General features: G+C 38.9%; 1 protein-coding gene across 1 annotated transcript in view; it reads right to left on the bottom strand.

Moving 5' to 3' along the window:
* IL20RA (interleukin 20 receptor subunit alpha) overlaps nt 1-13,174 on the bottom strand; it is a gene marked incomplete at both ends in the record, with an annotated part of 36,454 nt that extends 23,280 nt beyond the window's left edge. Inside the window, one exon of the mRNA XM_081295448.1 lies at nt 13,087-13,174. Within this exon, the coding sequence (XP_081151574.1) occupies nt 13,087-13,174 (88 nt within the window). The remainder of the gene's footprint in view (nt 1-13,086) is intronic.
* Between the last annotated feature and the right edge of the window lie 4,541 nt (nt 13,175-17,715).

Raw genomic sequence — 17,715 nt, forward strand, 5'->3', positions numbered from 1 at the left:
TTGATGAACTTCAAATAATGACTGGTTACATGTATCTTGTGTGTCCTATCATTTATATTAGCATCCCCTCTCAGTGCTTAATTTCCTTTTGTTTTATCTTAATGCTATAAACTAATTCATAGGTTAAAGCCTAATGTCCAGTATAATACCATTTGGAGGTGAGTCCTTGGGAGGTCAGTAGGTCTTAAGTCTTGAGTGGAATTACTGCTCTTATAAAAAAGACCCCAGACAAATTCCTCCTCCCTTTCACCATGACACAGTGAGATGATGGCTGTCTATGAACCAGGAAGGAAGCTTCCCCAGATGTCAAATCTATTGTCACCTTGCTCTTAGACTTTCCAGTTTCCAGGACTGTGAGAAATTAATTTCTGTTATTCATAAACCACCCAACCTATGGTACTGTTATAGCAGCTTGAATGACTATGCCACTGGGCCTTTGGGGGCATCTTCTAGCCCAGCTTCCCCTATGTTACAGCAGCAAAGAGAGGAGGTGCTGTGTCTGCTCCTAGGTCTTTTCCAAGGCAGAGAATGAGTTAATGAGTGAGTCTAGGACGATCTCATAATAATGGAGTTTTATAAAATGTGACCAGTACATTTTTTTTTCTAAATGGTACCTTGAATACAGATCTCTAGGTTCAGCAAAAGGGTATATGACACTCTCTTAATGGATTCAAAGCTAATATCACAGGTCATCATCTAAGTATGCTACAGTTTTAATTTTACGCCTAAAAGCAAAAGCTATTTCTGTTTTGTTATTCTGCAGGAAAACCTATGCAAAGATTAGTGCCTGATGAACACTAGTAAAAAGTGGTGAACTCACAAAGAGCAGGGGTAGCCAGCCTCTGTGGTTACCCTCACCACTCTTTTGAGGCTGAGGCATTCCGTTCTGACTTTCCATGAAGGACAGTGTATGATCATCAACCAGTGCAGAAAATAACCAGACTGTGAGACTGAAGAGCCAAATGTGGCACTTCTTTGGGATCATTCGATTTACTCAGTCTGATAACTAGGGGAACGTTTAGCTTTGGGGATGTCCTGCTCAGTCTTGCCCAGAGAAAGAACCCAGATGCCCCAGACCATTCTATCCTTCTAAACTCACAGTGAAGGAACCGTGAGGCTCTGAGTTATTAGACATTGGGTCAATGTGTCTTGTAAGGTCTTTGTATCCACAGAGCCTGGCAAATAAATGCTTTTGGATGAAACTGATCAGCAACTTGTGGAGCTGCTGGAAATCATGGCAATGGTCCTGGACTCAGATATACATGATCATCTCAATTGGAGTGGAATAGCTTGAGCCACTAAATGTTTACAGCTTGAAATCGCCTGGGTAAGCTTCCATTACACAGAGGGAGCAGTATGGTTGGCACATTCTGAGAGAAGCTTTGTTCATTTGTTTGTTTGGTGATTGAACCTAGGAGCACTTTACCACTGAAACACACCCCCAGTCTTTTTTATTTTTTTATTTTGAGACAGGGTCTCACTAAGCTGCTGAGCTGGCCTCAAACATGTGATTCTCCTGCCTTAGCCTCCCAAGAGTTGTGGCATTATGGGTGTGCACCACTGTGTCCAATTCAGAGTTGCTTTTTAATGAAGACATAGAAACCCTTGGCAAGTGGTTGCTACGTGCAGCAAGTATATTTCTCAATAGGAAAATACCTTAATAGACTTTTAAGAAAAAAAAATCCCACCCTTGAGTGAGAGGTTAAAAAGATCTGAAGTATGAAAAACACTAGAGGGTGATTAGCCAATTTCAGGAAGTAAAATTTGTAAATAATAGTATCCTATTTACCAAAGAAGAGCAAAACAGGTATGACTGCCTTCTAATAGATTATCTTAAGTATTAGTCTAACTTTGTCATGTTGAAAGACATGTTTTCTTCTGTCTCAAGTTGTAAACCAATTCTCTTGAAAAAATATTAACTTTTCTCTCTTCCTCTCCCTCTTAATTATATATCATGTGCCCTTGACAAGTAAGTCTTCTAAATGGCACTTAAAATATGATTCAGGTAGTAACTTCCCTGAGAAGAAATAAAACACTGTGTTGTGTAAAGGAGAGGGCATGGTTTGGTTCTTATATTAGTTACTTTGAACTTAAATTTTCTTCCTGAGCCACCATCCCTACTGTCATTTCTCATGGCTGTATTTGGGTTTTACCGTGGTTTCTCTGTACTGTTCATTATACAGGGTACTGCTGTCTACCCTATCCTGCTGCCTTCCAATAACTGTTTACATGAGCAGGTCAGAGAGATTCTAGAATGCTTGTTTTAGTTTTGTTTCTAGACATATGGGAAATTACCCTTATTACAAAACTTACTAGTTGTGTGCCCTTAAGTAAGTTACTGAACTTCTGTAGAATTTACACATTTTGATAAATGGAACAGACCTGTCTCTTAGGCTTGTTGGGGGTGATTAAATAAAATTCTTTTGCATGTTATAGGCAGTATCTTCTAAGAAGAGAGGGAAGAAATCCAATGAGGCAAACTATTTTTCTTGATTCTTTTCCTGATGGAACTGTCCATAGTGATATAATTCATTCAATGAAGAGCTACTGAGCACCTGTGATGAGCTAGATATAGAAACTGCGGTAGTCACTGGAGTACAGCAGGGAGTAGAAATGACCAGATTCTCATGAGGCTGGGACACAACTCATTAATATATAATTTTCCTGCCAAGTATGTGTGCACTTATATGGATGAGCGATATTTAAGTCATGCAGAAAAGTCAATGTTATTTCTTTATAGTTACATCTCAATATATAAATCTATGTGCTTAAACATGTTTGTGAATATTTTGCTTTTGGTGCTTGACAGTAAGCAAGACTTCAAAATACAAACTAATTTTAAAGATAAATATATTGGAGTTTATCCATTAAAGAGAGTATGCATCTTCAAAGTAGTTTATTTTCCATGGTACCACTCAGCTCATGGCATTTGAGAGATGCTTCCTTTTGGATAAAATTGTCTGCAGAAGTAGTTTATAGGCATGTAAAAAATTCAGTATCATTTTTTCTAATGGCTGTATTTTTTTTCTCAACCTAGCATATCCAAGCTTGGTTCTCAAAAGTTGTTGAAAGTGGTTTTGAAAGCTTTTGAAAATGCAATTCACTGTAAAGATGAATCTTTGCCACTGAACAGGCTATTCAGATTCAAGAGAGCCAAGGCTCTACCTGCAGCTCTGAAAAGAGGAGTTTAAGAAATTCATTGGTGGGGGATACCAACATGCCTCTTTGGCAGATGCCACTCTTCATTTGCATATGCCAGCTTCATTGTTTGTTAGGGAACCAGCTCTGCTAAATTATGTCATCTCGGAATGACTGGTTTCCTTTCTTTTCCTTTTTAGAAAATAAGCCTTTTAAAAGCAAGAACCTCCTTTTCCCCACATTTCATGATCTCCAAAATTATTATGATTTTCATAGTACCGGTGGAAAAGTAGATGTGGGTTGGTATCTCTACTTGATTCTATGCCACAGAAAGAAAAATATAAAATAAAGAGCAGGTTCAAAGACAAACAACTGGGGACTCCTGAGGTACCGAAAAGAATTGCAATTGGAAACTCCAAGTTCAATCAATGGATATTTATTAAATATCAACATACATGTTCCACTTACTTTTCAAATAATTTTCTGCTTCTTTTTATCATCCCAGAGGCAATGTAATTCTTTCATTAATATCGCCATTGCTTGAAAATTTCAGAAAGTCAGCAAGATACAAGGGTGAAAAAAAATAATAGAAAAAATAAGGGAGTCTTGAAAGCAATTACACTTTGGAGACTTGGAAGCAAAACATCAGGAAGAAAAGATAAAATGGTAAATGATTAACAAAAGGACCATAGGGTGAGAGAGGGAGGAAAATGGAGATTCGTTTTTAAAAAAAAATTTTATTAAAGAATTGTAGTGAAGAATGTCATCAGTTTGTGACTTTTTAATGCACATACAGGCTGAGCATCTAAAATCTGAGCTGCTATCAAATCTGAAACTATTGAATGTGCATATGATGTTATAGGTGGTCCCTACCCAGTCTCATGTGACACTTATAGTCAAAATGAGAGCTCACTAAGAATATTGCATAAAATTACCTTGTAGGCTATATGTATAAGGTGGATGTGAAATATAAATGAATTTAGTGTTTAGACTTGGGTTCCATCACCAAGAGATGTGTTGCAAAATCTGATAAACTTCAAAATATGAAACCCTATTGCCCAAAGCATTTCAGATAAGGGCCACTCAACCTGTAAGTTGAGAAGCATCAGCAAAACTAATTAGCAAAGAATAAATAGGATTTATGGAATGAAAAAACAGGGTAGCTCTTTTCCCTCATGACGCTTCTATGGTGTCTCATTCATAAGGAACACGTCTCTTAAGACCAACTTTCCTCAATTTTTATATTTATCTATTTAATTTACACTTCACATGAGAAATTATTTTCCTTATAAAGAATAGAAAGAAGCAAAGAAAAAGGAAAAGAAACAACAGAACAAAATTTAATTTTGACAAATCATTTGAGAAAGTCAGCACAGCTAATTGTTAGTTATTGATTAGCCCTAAGGTATGGTTATATTTCTTCTTTGAAAGGAAAAATGAAGAAAAATAGTTTTCCCACATTCAAAAGTAGTAAGTTTTCACTTTGCTCATGGGATCAGAATGCAGGGATGATTCAAATGCCCCTTAGCTCTTACTGACATGGCTTGAGCACGTTTTCAGTATTACCATTATCACTCCCATCCATGGATCTGCTAATTCTTGCCTTCTATACTTATTGCCTTCCTTACACCCATGCAAATATTTACTATTCATGACAATTTGAAATAACAATGTTTCTAAAAAAACTAGCACTACTATCAGTAACAAACACTACAATAAACTCTTTTTATCTGTGAAAAAGCGATAGGCAAATCGAAGGAGGATGGTGGTGGATAGAAAATGGCTCAAGACACAAACTATTTCCTCCAGTCATATGCAATTCATTAGCCTCTGTTGGTCAATCTTCCTTCTCAAGTTACCTTTTAGCTCATAATAGCTCTCATATGCAACTGGGTGCAATTGGGTGATGGTGTACTGCTAGCTAAAGGGTAACTTAAGCTGCTGGAGCAAACAGCAGAAATGTATAAGAAGAGCATATCCTGGACATAATCCTGCTTCAGGTAGTGATCAGGGAAATGGAAAAGAATGGCTTGAAATCCACCCACTGGTGTGAGTTAGAATGAGTCTGTGGAGAGAAAATAAATTGCTGAATTGTTACTAAAGTGGTATCATGGGGAGTCTAGTGGGGGAGATGTAATGAGGCTGCTCTGTGGAACTTTGTGCTGGGGCTGGTGTCAGTGCAAGAGAGAGTGAGTGGAAACCTGTGGAGGAGGCAAAGGTCTGTGGGGCTGGCCATCCTGAGGACAAGGAGTGACAGGAGCAGGTTTTCTCTGGCAGTTGAAGGGAGCAGGGTCAGGTGGAGTGCTGGCCTGGTGCCAGGGAGTAGCCAACTAGCAGGGGTGAGTCTAGGTACAAATCTGTCCACAATTATATGATGACCATCTCTGGACCCCAGAAATCATTGAGACCTGCTCCTTCATGGCACAGTCCATGTGTGAAGAAATTACCACCCATCCAAGGTAAGTGACTTGCCCATAAAGAGGGAGTGGAAGAAGAGTGGCTGGAACTTCTATCTTTTGACTTCCTGGCCACCATATTTCCCCTTCTGCCCTGGACTCCTGGTTGAAAGAACTTTCTATTTCAGCAGAAGCATTTTTGAGAAGTAAGTCAATGTAGCATTTTCCTTTAATTCTCAGGAAAATAATCAATAGAATCTACTTCTGTTCAGGGCTGGTTGGGATTCTGAGGCAAATGAGGCTGACAGCATGATCTCAGACTTTCCATGGAACACTATGAAAAAATGGAGTAAGGCACAGCATACACTGTCAAAAGGTGAACTGTCTTTCTGTAGGCTAACTCTTCTCTATAGTGACAAGCAGGTATTTTGGTATTTTGAGGGTCACCAGAATGAAGATAAGACCTCTTCAGGGTTGAACTATGCCTCAATAAAGCTGTTACAAAATGCAATACATAGATCTTCTAGAGGACTGGTTCATTCAGTATCTACAGTATTTTGCAAGATATAACAAAGTGAGTGGTCAGGATAAATGCAGAGCAACAATGAAGACAGGTCCCATAAAGAAGGGTCAAAGGCACTTATGTCAGTTTTGTAGGGTTGCCATAACAACAAACCACAAACTAGGTGGCTTAGAATAATGGACATGTGTTCTCTCAGCATTCTGGAGGCTAGAAGTCTAAAATCAAAGTGTCTTTAGAGATATGATCCTTTAGAGAATTCTCTCCTTGCTTCTTCCAGCTTCTGAGGCCCTGGTGTTCCCTTAGCTTGTGGTGCATTGCTGAGAGCCATTGCCAAGTAGGAATGATGCATGGCAATTTCTTTGTCAGCCTACCCCATGTTGCTTAGAGGAAGGACTCTCCATTGTGGACCCAGGTCATTTGCAGTGACTTTGCATGAAAGGTAACCTTGCTCAAGGACCAGGGCGGATCCAGGTTTAAGGTGTACCATGCTGGGAATAGGGCATATCCTGCTGCCTCAGGCGTGCCCGCTCCGTGAGTTCCCATTGAGTTCTCGCGGGATTCAGAGAGTATTTTGGGATTCAGAGCCCGGTGGAGAGTGTGGATTTCCCCAGAACGTGTGTGTAGAGTGCCGGTGACAGTTCGAGAATAAAGAGTTGCTGTTTGAATCTACAAGGTGTGAGTGGCTTGTGATTTTGTGCCCAGCCAGACTGCGGCAGTGCATAACTTCAATGTCTGCCTGCCCTTGTCTTCATTTGGCCTTTCTGAGTCTGCTTCTCCTATAATAGTCCACTCTAATTCAAGGATGATTTCATCATGAGATCCTTAACTAGTTACATATGCAAAGACCTTATTTCCAAATAAAGTCACAGTCTGAGGTTGTGGGTGGACATGACTTTGTTGGAGACACTATTCAATCTATACTTGCATTGACATCATTGGAACTTCTCCAGAAACAACATGGAGACTGGATTGATCCAGTCATTCCCTTTGCTCTTGTCCATTAAAGCTAACAGGACTTGTAAAGAACTTTGTAGACTCAGGAAGTGGGAAATAGTACTTAAATTAGAAACCACAGCTGTGTGCCTTTTCATTACTTTGGTTGATTCAGTATTGCAAGGAGCCATAGACCACAAGGCTGCCAATGACCTTGAGGTCAGTCTATAGCCACAGAGTTCCTGACTCCTCCTCACTGGATAAGCACTCCTCTCGGAAGGATCATTTTTTTTCCATGGGATTTTGCTGTTGTTGATTTTTGGTTTGTTCATTTTTAGCTTTATAAAAAAAAAGAAACTATATGTAAAGGAATACTAGTACCTGGTAGTTTACAGATAGTATTTTGTCTAGAGCTGGTTTTAGCTTTATTTTCTTGTTAATATTTAAATTAAAAGACCAACCATTTACAATGAATTATAAATATTTCACATAATAGGGATGGCACACTGCCTATGATTATGTTGAATTTATTTGTTTTTTCCTAAAAGTATTCAAAGTATTTATTTGCAATAAGATTTATTTGGATATCAAGCTTCTTTTCTGATTCATCTTTCTCCTCAAGTAAGGAGAATATGATATAATGTATACATATACACACATATACATTAACCCCTAAAATCTCAGTTTAAAGGATGTGTCCTATAGGAAGCACTGCCTGATACCCTGACTAGATCAGGTGCCTTGTTCTCTGAATCTAAGGAAACTTGTTTTCTTTAATTCTGGTATTTATATCCTGATACAATCACTTGATTGTCTCTGGAGACTCAAGTACAAAAGGGCTCTGCTTTCTTGTTCACCCAGAAACCTAGAACAGTTCTTAATATGAATGACACTGAATGAATGAATAGCATTCCAAGGAAGGTTATATAAAAATCATATTGAGTCAGGATATATTTAAACTTTTTGAAAACTGAAAATAGATGCATTTTGAGATAGATATTAAGGAAATCCTATTTTGTTAAATTTGATCACCTTAAGTACCTCATTCCCCTGCATTTGAAATTCTATTTTGCACTTAAAAACCTAGAACATCTGGGTGTGGTGGCGCACACTTGTAATCCTAGAGGCTTGGGAGGCTGAGGCAGGAGGATTGAGAGTTCAAAGCCAGCCTCAGCAACTGTGAGGCACTAAGCAACTCAGTGAGACCCTGTCTCTAAATAAAATAGGGCTGGGGATATGGCTCAGTGGTTGAGAGCCCCTAAGCTCAATCCCCAGTGGCCACCCCTGAAAAAAAAAATCTATGCACTAACCTTAAAAGTTACATGTGAGAATTTAGTAGGTAATTGTAAGTAGACTTTATGCAACATATATATTTAAATCTGAAACAGATGGGGTGCTGAGACAAATAATACAGATAGTTATGCTTCACGTATGGAAATGGTTCTGCTTGGAGCAAGGGCCAGAGTTTGCAGCAAAAGTGCTTCATGGAATAAAGATAGGAGGCAGAAGTCTGGGGAGACTCAATCCCACTGCTAAAGATGTTTGACCATCATGTCTCTATTAGGCACCCGTTGGTGGCTCTCCTTTACATTTGTGTTTTGGAAAATATTCAAGAAGCCTCATTTCTGCCTTCAATATTCTAAGTGGGGCCTTTCAGGTCTGACACTTCTGCAAGTTTCCCATCAGCCATAGACACAAACTACTAGCCACGTTCAAGAGGGGCTGGAAAGACAGTTTATTTCCCACTCTAGAAGCCCAGCCCATGCATCCTGCTCACTTCCCTACAGGTCTTTGAGGGCAAATGAGATGAACTGAATCGTATTGCTCAAGAGAAATTGTTAGGTAGAAATCTTAAACCCTAGTACCTTGAAATGTGCCCTTGGCTGAAAATAGTGTTTTTACAGAGCTGATCAAGTTAAAATGAGGTCAATATGAATCTAAGTCCAGTATGACTGACTGGTGTCTTTATAAAAAATGGAAATTTGGATGCAGACTTTTTGGAGACTGCATAAAGAGATACAGGGAGAATTCCATATGAAGATGAAGGCTGAGGTCAAGTGATGTGTCTGTAAGATTAGGAATACCCCAAATTTCCAGTTACCAGAAGCGAGGAGAGAGGCATGGATCAGATTTTTCCTCGAAGCTCTCAGAAAGACTCAGTCCTGCTGACACCTAGAGGCTGAACTTCTGGTTTCCTGAATCATGTTATGTTCTTTTCAGTTGCCCAATTGTGGTCCTTTGTTTTGGCAGCCTTAAGAGACTGTACTGTAGTGGTCATCTGTTGCTTGCCTATGTCTTTCCTCAAAAATGAACACAAGTCAATTGAAGAGAAAAACAAATGTTCTAAGGGTTACTGAATCACCTGAAGGTAAGATGAGGGGATTTATGTCAAGGGGGAAAATACCTACAAATATTGGGAGGGAAAAATTTAAATGGGAGAAGTGGTATAAACAAATGTTACAATATTCCACATCACCAGAACACAAATGTAGCTGTAGGAAATGAGATTTTAGATTGTAATTTATCTGAGAGGAAGCTGGATGCAAAGAACACGTGTTGAAACCAGGCAGTATAAGGAAAACTTAGTGACTTGTCTTTAGGATAAAGAACACCCATCTTGTGTCCCAGGCAATTGATCATGTGGTGGATACAGTGAGCAAAGTAGACATTTGTGGCTCAATGTGCAATGGCTCACCCTCAAAATCAGAACTGATTTTGTAGAGATAATATTTGAAATCATTGAAAAATTTTCTTTCCAGAAAAGAGAAGCTTTAGTAGCATTAAAGATCACCATTATAGGCAAGTCCTAGATAAATCATTAAGTCATGCTTTCTTTTTTTAATACTCTGAGATGCAAATAAAAAATCACTTCTACTAAGTGAAACTGTATTAATATAAAATTCTGAGTCTGAATGAGGTGTCACAGTGCATATGTCATTAAAGATAACAAAAACCAGAAAGGAGTACCATGTAGGCATCATGGTACCTAAAAGGGGTGAAGGAGAAAAAAAAACTAACTTAGGTCTTTGATCAACAGTATCTTGATTGATAATATAAATCTCAAGACTAAAGAAATATATATATATATATATATATATATATATATATATATATATATATTTATATATATGCTGTAACCTAGATAGTAGATGTGTTTCTCATGGGAGCACAAGTTGGCAATTCGGAGACTACGTAGAAATGAACAAATAAGTCAGTGTATTGCAGATAATGAGTATGAGGTCATGGAAGCCAAGAAAGGCCAAGGAACTGTTACTGGAAATTAAGGGGAAACGATAACTAGATTTAATGTGAGATCCTGGATTAGATGTTGGAATAGGAAAGGAGCATTAGTGGAAAAATGGGGAATATTCAAGCAAGGTCTTTAGTTTAGTGAATAGAATTATACCAGTGTTCTACATATTGTACAATGATTATGTAATATGTCAAAATTTGGAGGAAGCTAGGTGAGGGATATATGGGAACATTGTACTATATCTGCGACTTTTATGTCTCAAAGTAGTTCAAAATAAAAAGAAAAAAAATTGAAAGTTTTAATTAGTTCACTGGAATCATTTATGTATGTGTGCAGTTGCATGTGAAGTATGCCATGGAATTCCTCAATGAAACAAAATACCCTAAGCCTCTGTTTATATCAAATGAGACATTTCAACAAATACCCTCACTGTGTTAATTATAGTGTATTAGTTCCAATAAGCATAATTGTGACAGTAATATTTAAATTGCATTCTAAATCTCTAAAACTAAAGTTAGGTTCATTGTTTCATGGACATAGTTAACTTGGAATTTTTCTTCTCTGAGGATGCAGATCTCCTTGAGGGGAACACATTGGGGCTGAGATGAAAAGTCTGAGCAGATGTTAGACAAGACAGTCAAGAGTAGGAACATTCTAGTGGCAGTTTGATGGTTTCTCATCTAAGGACTAGAAAAGGGCTAGAATAGCAGGAATTTAAGTAAGATTGGAGAGACAGGTATGAGTAGGCCACGTAGGACCTTACAGGAGAATTTAGAATCAAATGGAGGCCTTTGAAGGGTTTTGAGCATAGATGCATGATCTGAAAAGCCTCCCTCTCTGTTATTGGCTTTGAATATCTGTTTATATAATGCTGGCCACAGTTCTTTATCTTTATCATACCTGCAGGTATGGTGTCCAGGCAACTACATACACCTTCTAGCCTGGTTTTCTCAGCAGTCCCCAGAGGACAGGAGGATGCTAAGATCTCATGGGTCAGAAAAGAGTTTTTGTGTTTGTTGCAAATTTTGCTTTGAAGTTAACAATATGACTACCTTCTAATGCCAGTCCACTGTAATTAAATGTCTTTGATTTTAAAGAAAAACAAGCAAAATATTATCTGTTAGTTGAAGGCTCAGTGTTGCCAAAGTCAACAGTATTCTCTTTCTATTCAGCCTATCTGGGATTATTAAAGGACCACTAAACCTTCTGATAAATTTAGGATTTAGAGGAGAAACTATTTTGTGTACAATATCTGTTTTCAAAAATCCTTACAAGAGGGAAGAAGGGAGTGATATCCAGGGCAATAAAAATGAATTGGAAACGTTATCACAGTTCCATATTTTCTATTGAATTGACATGTTTTAATAAATATTTGGAATTATGTAGGATTATTTAAAATAAACCTGGCCAGTTCTTTCTTATACATATTTGCAGATACTCCCTGAAATTTGCTTTAAATGGGTCTGTGTTGAATCTGTTTCTGAATGTTCATTTATTACATGGTATACAGTGACATTCCACATATTCCACAAACATTCACCTTGCTATAGTATTATAAAAAATAATTCAATACATTATTCTGATTCTTCACAGTAATTAGTAATTTCAGGTTGAAGATCGTGCAAAAAGAACAAGTTTATCACCTAAATTATTGTTAGGGACCATAATTATGTTTCTTCAAACATGAAACTTCAAAGATAATTTACTCTTTGATAATGCTTATAGTTCTGTTGTTCCCTTGAAATTAAAAGAAAAAGTTTCCATATAATAAAAGGTTGTTCTAAGTTAAAAACTAATCTCAGTTATAATCTAAATCTGGACTCAGTATATTTCTCTTACCAAAACTGAAAGAAGAAAGCTAGAAAAATAATGTTTTTTTTTTGTTCAAATTAGCTTGTTTAAAATTAAACTTTGTTTTCAAAACAAACAAACACAAAGATCCTTCCAAGACCTGTATACACACTTTTCTTTTCAACTTACACAACTCGCCCCATCCCCTTTGGCTATTAAGGGCAGGACAGCTTCACAGACAACTCTTTCCCCCCTACATTCCCTGTTGCTCTTCAGGTCTGGGATAAAAGTCACAGAAGACTGAACCTAGTCTACATAAAGTACAGTCTTCCCAAAAGCTTTGTGATTGTTGTCTTTAACTAAAGATAAAAACCCCCAGGTATCTTGCTTTTTCCCCATAAGACAGAAATACAGAAGGAAAAAAAAATCATAGTTTACGAATTATTCTGGTTTACTGGATTCCAATTTGTAAAGAGCTTAAGCTTCAAAATAGCAAAAGAAAAAACCCTCCAATACCTGATGTCATAAATCTGAAAAGTTTTGTTATTTCTGAAAAATCAAAGTTCACGTATCTGTACATGGTCACAACTGCATAGGGAAAAATGTGCCCAGGAGAGGGGGATGCTGCTCTGAAGCGCTGCTCCTTCTAGATCCTGTGACTTTTCCCAGAAGTTTGGTTTTTAAAAACGCAATCTTCTCCTTATTTTTGTCATAGAATTCTGATCCGGAATCTCAGAATCCAAAAGGGACCTCTGCACCGCCGCAGCAGTGGTGGCGGGAGCTTGAGACGTGCGAGCAAGGGCGTCCCGCACGGTAGCTGCAAGGAGCAGGCTGTGGGTACCACTCGGAGCTACCGCCGCCAACCTTCGCAAAGGCAGGCGCTAACCCGGAGTCGCGCAAACCTGACCCTGAACCCGGACGCCCCCGGTGGCGGTGAGTATCTCTCCAGGGCTCTGTGTGCAGAGTGGGCAGGGCGCCGGGAGCCAGTTTACCGAAAGCGAAAGCCGGCTCCACCAGGTCCGCCACCCGCACCAGGCGGCGCAGCCACCTACCTGCACATCCGGACTGTGCCGCCCAAAGCAGCACCAGCAGCAAAGGCAGGCCCGGGGGACCCGGGGCAGGGGTCCCGGGTGCGCGCATGGGCGGCGGGGCTGGGTCACATCTCCGCAGCAGCTGGTTAACTCTGATGTCCCCTTGGACCGCGGGAGGCAGTGCGTCCTCCAGGAAGCGCCCGGGCTCTGCGCGCTGCTCCCCAGGGCTCCCCAGGTGGATGCCAGCGGGAGGGCACCTTCCCGTCGCTTTGTGGTTCCCAGCCGCTCCAGGTTTCAGTAGTGAGAGTGTCGGCCTTTCCACCTCCTGGGTTTCACCGCTCTGGCCAACCCGGGTCACTATGCAGGTGACAGCTCACTCCACTACAGAGAGTGAGGCGAGTACATTGCAAAGCGATTCTGGTATTCAGGTTTATCTGCAGGTCACTTAAAATGTCAGATTTAACACCGGAAGAAGGTTCTGGGAGAATGAAATGGATAGTTTCCCAACGTACTGTTAGGCACCCTGCCATACCTGTTGGATTTCGTTCAACCTTCACTACCTACAAGTTAGATATCCTTCTGTGTTACAGGTGAGGACAGGGACACTTCACCTCCAGCAATCAGTCTGAATGAAGTTTCCCAGGCTTGTAAACAGTAGCTCGAAGTTCACCACAGGTCTGATTTTAGGTCCAATTCTCCAATTAGTGGGGGAGAAGAAGAGTGAAATTAAGGGAAATTTATTGGAATAGAAAAATCTGAGAGTTGCTCTCACTGCTGATCCTTTCTAGGTAGTTCTAAAGGCTGTGCACAGCACGGAAGTAGAGAAGTAAATGATTTACCTCTCTGATATGTTTTCTGACTCTTCCCTCCCATAAATGCCTGTTTTCAAATGCACAAATAAAGAAAAACGACATTAAAATTGAATCAATTACCCTTATTTTAGGGGAATAAAGAAGGTCTTCAGTAATTGAGAAAACAAATCATTTCAATGGGAAGGGAGTGAAAGGATGGGGCAATTTCCAGAATTCCCTAAAAAAAAAAAAAAAAAGCAGATTAAAAAAATTTTAAAACCATACTGGAGATTGAACCCAGGGCCTCACACATACTAGGCAGTGCTCTTCCACTGAGCTACACCCCTTGCCAGAATTCCCTAATATTTGCTACTTTCCCCTGCCAGAAATTCTTAGAAACCGGAGTCCAAGTCAGGTTATCCCTTAGGCTGGGACTCTGAATGTGTGATGCTGAAACTAGTACTCCACAAATCACACATCCAGGTGGCATCTTTAGTTTACAGGGTTGGGGGCACTGGAGGAAGACAGAGCTGGAAGAAGAGAGGTGGGATTTACTTTGGAGTTATTTGCTGTTGTAATGTGTCACCTTGCCTCTTTGTCCTGGCAAAGAATTCCCCTCACTGCATCCTTGGAAATACCAGCTCTGTGCAGACCAGACCTAATTCCCAGGGGTTAGAGTCCTGATTTTGTGAGGCTCCTCTTCTGGGATGTAACACTCACTTTCCCTTGTTCCTTCTCCCTAAGGGCAGCAGTGGCTTCCAGTGGTTTCTCTCTGTTTTAATCCCAGTATTCCTTTCTACTTTTTTAGTTCTCTAGTATCTGTTTGACCAATTCTTTTTTTTTTTTTTTTTTTTTAGTGTTACTTGCTTAGCATTTATTGTCTGTAAAAGCAAAATTAAAAAAAATGTTTGGGTTTTTCTGGTTAAAATTATTTCTGGGTAAAAGACACCCACTTGTTAATTTATTATGAGAAAATGATGAAAAGAATGATGCTTTAAAAGGAACCTAGGAATAGATCTCTCCTCCTAGCTGGCTAGATATTTGGAAGAAGCATTTGATAGATAAAGTACGGTGACTGGACACCACTATTTTACTCAGTCCTCATTCAGCCTGTGCAGCATCAGAGGCTGGATAAAAACAACTAGCCAATTCCAGTTGTCAACTTGGTTGTCTTGTACAATGTCCATGATGTATGTGCTTTGGTATGTGATAGCATGAAATCCCATGATATTTACACTGCATTGTCTCTCTCAGAGATCCATCCTTATTACTGTGCCCCCAAAACTTTATAGTCTTCAAAGTTCCTTCTAAACCCTTGACAAGGTCTTGATTTCTTCTTATTATTTTGTGTACCTTCTTACCTGAGGTAACTTCTTTTTCCACGTGAAATTAAGGATGAAGTGTGCTGCCAAGTATTATGCTCTTCAGAGTTTTTTTTTTCTTTTTTTTATTTTTCAAGGGTAATCCTGAAAGATACTGTACAATGGTGTTATTTCACTTTACTTCTAAATGAAGATAACTCATATTTATTTCTAGTAATATTTTGATAGAGGTTGGCCAATTTCCTCTTCTATCTGATTCACAAAAGGGACCTTTTCCCAAAGAAGAAAATGAATAGGTGTTGTATCACACCTTTGCTCTGAAATTGATTGGGGTTTTCTGAGAAAGAGGGTAACTTCAGTGACTATCTTCTTGGTTAGTTATTTGCTTAGTTATTGGTCACACTCTACAAGTGTGACCTCAGGTGAAATGCCAAGAAAGATAGAGAGTAAAATAAGTAGAAGTTTTAAAAAATAAAGATGAATTTTACATTTTGATTTTAAATGGAAGCAGAGAGATATGCAAGTCATATAGTACCTCGCAAACCTTACTTCAGTTACAAAAGTATAATCAATTGACCAATTCTTTATATAGTAAATTCTTTCTGCTAAAATAACTAGTGCAGTTTTCCCCACTGGACTCTTACTGATTTGGTTGTAATTCCTGAACATTTTAGGAAAAACTCTGTTACTAGAACACCATCTGTATTGCCTTGAATTGCTGATTCTTATTTTTTTGTTATAGATTCTATTAGTTTATCTCCATTGCTATCACCTTTAGTGGGTTAAATATGGTATAGATTTGCTACAAAAACATTTTACATCAACAACTGTTTGATATCTAAACTTCACGACTTATGTGCATTTCTATTCAAATATGATTTATTCATGGCCTAATAGAGGCTAAAGCAGACATGCATAGTAGCCCTTACAACCTAATATTTCTTCACTTGAACAGCGTCATTTCATAAAGTTCTTCCCCCAACCAAAAAGTGGGAATGGGTGGTGGAATTGGGACAGTGAGACACCCCCTCTCCCTGCCCCCCACCCTCCCCCGCCACCTGCTCCCAGCCAAGAGTGGGCTAATCCTTGTTTGGGGACCAATAGTTTTCTGCAGGCCTCTCCTCCACTTTCTCCTTTCCTCGAATTCTCTTTGGTAGCTTCCAGAGGGCAGCCCACATTTCTCTTCCATGGTAACAAACTCTTCACTCTTTCCTCAGGGAGGATGAGTGTGGCCTGAGAGGTATTCAGGTCATGCTCTCCTGCGACAAAAGGAAAAGTTTCATCATAACTTTTTACCTGTGTCCCAGATTTCACCTTAGGGAGGTTTCTTACTAACTTTAAAGTCTAACTCTTAAACTAGGACTACAGCTACCTCTGTTGACTTCAGGTAGTAGCAGTCCTGGGTCCTGGTCCCTACCATTTTAAAAAACAAACAAACAAACAAAAAACAAAACAAAACAAAACAACAACAACAACAACAACAAACTCCACTGTATACTTCAAAGATCTTTTTCTCTTGTAAAGGTTTTTAAAATGATTCAATACATTCAAATTAATGTTTTATTCTACTTATAAACATTATGACCCTTCTTGCTATGATTTAGCACAGTGAGGTCTTAATTTTGTGGAGCTGGATGTACTATGAGATTCTGGGCTTTCTGATTGAAAAGGCCATAACCAGTAACCCCACACCTCCCACTTCCAAACACTAATATCACAAACAAACAATAAAAACCTGTCACATTTTTCCTATTTTAGTTTAATTCTTAAATTCTTTCCAGGAACGATACATAACGATAATAACATGAAGTTACTGAGTTCTTAGTTTGAGCCAGATACTATGCTAATAATTTGACATTTCTTGCCTCCTTCAATCTTCACAGCAACTCTGTGAACTTGTCACATTACCCCAAATTCCAAAACAAGGAGACAAGCTTGCATAGGTTGCTTACTTAATGATCAAGAGAACTGGAATTCAAGACCTAGTAAGTCTAATTCCAAAGTCTGTGCTTTAATGACTGCCTCATATGCCTCTTACACTTGGGAAAATAAAATAAATACATTTGAGGTGGGAACTGTAAAATAACATGCATTTCAAAATGTACTCATTAATTTATGGAAAAAAAACTGTTGTGATTTCTGTATTGTAAACTACATTGTGAATGGGAGAAAATACTCATCCCCCGACACTTAAGTAAGATCAGGGAAAGTTTAGATTGTATTGATATGACTGTTTAGTCTAGAGTGAACTTTAGAGATTAGTGGCAGTTAGAGAGAGAGCATTGGCAAGATAAAGTACACTGGAAAAGGCTTGGGGGAATGGTGGTTACAAATATAAAGAAGAAAGTCCTGGGTGGATAATAAGTGTCCTTTACGTTAAGCTCTGACACTTCGTGTAAATATTGGGGGGGGGGATTGCTAGCAATTTCTAACTTTATGCCATGTGCTTGCACCCAAATATTATCTAATAAAATCCTATAGAACCCTATCTCACCAAAGTCTTCTAAATCATTCAAAGTTTTTTTTTGAGAAATAGT

This window comes from Spermophilus citellus (assembly GCF_964194105.1).
Source record: "Spermophilus citellus genome assembly, chromosome: 5".
In the NCBI taxonomy this organism is placed as follows: Eukaryota; Metazoa; Chordata; class Mammalia; order Rodentia; family Sciuridae; genus Spermophilus; species Spermophilus citellus.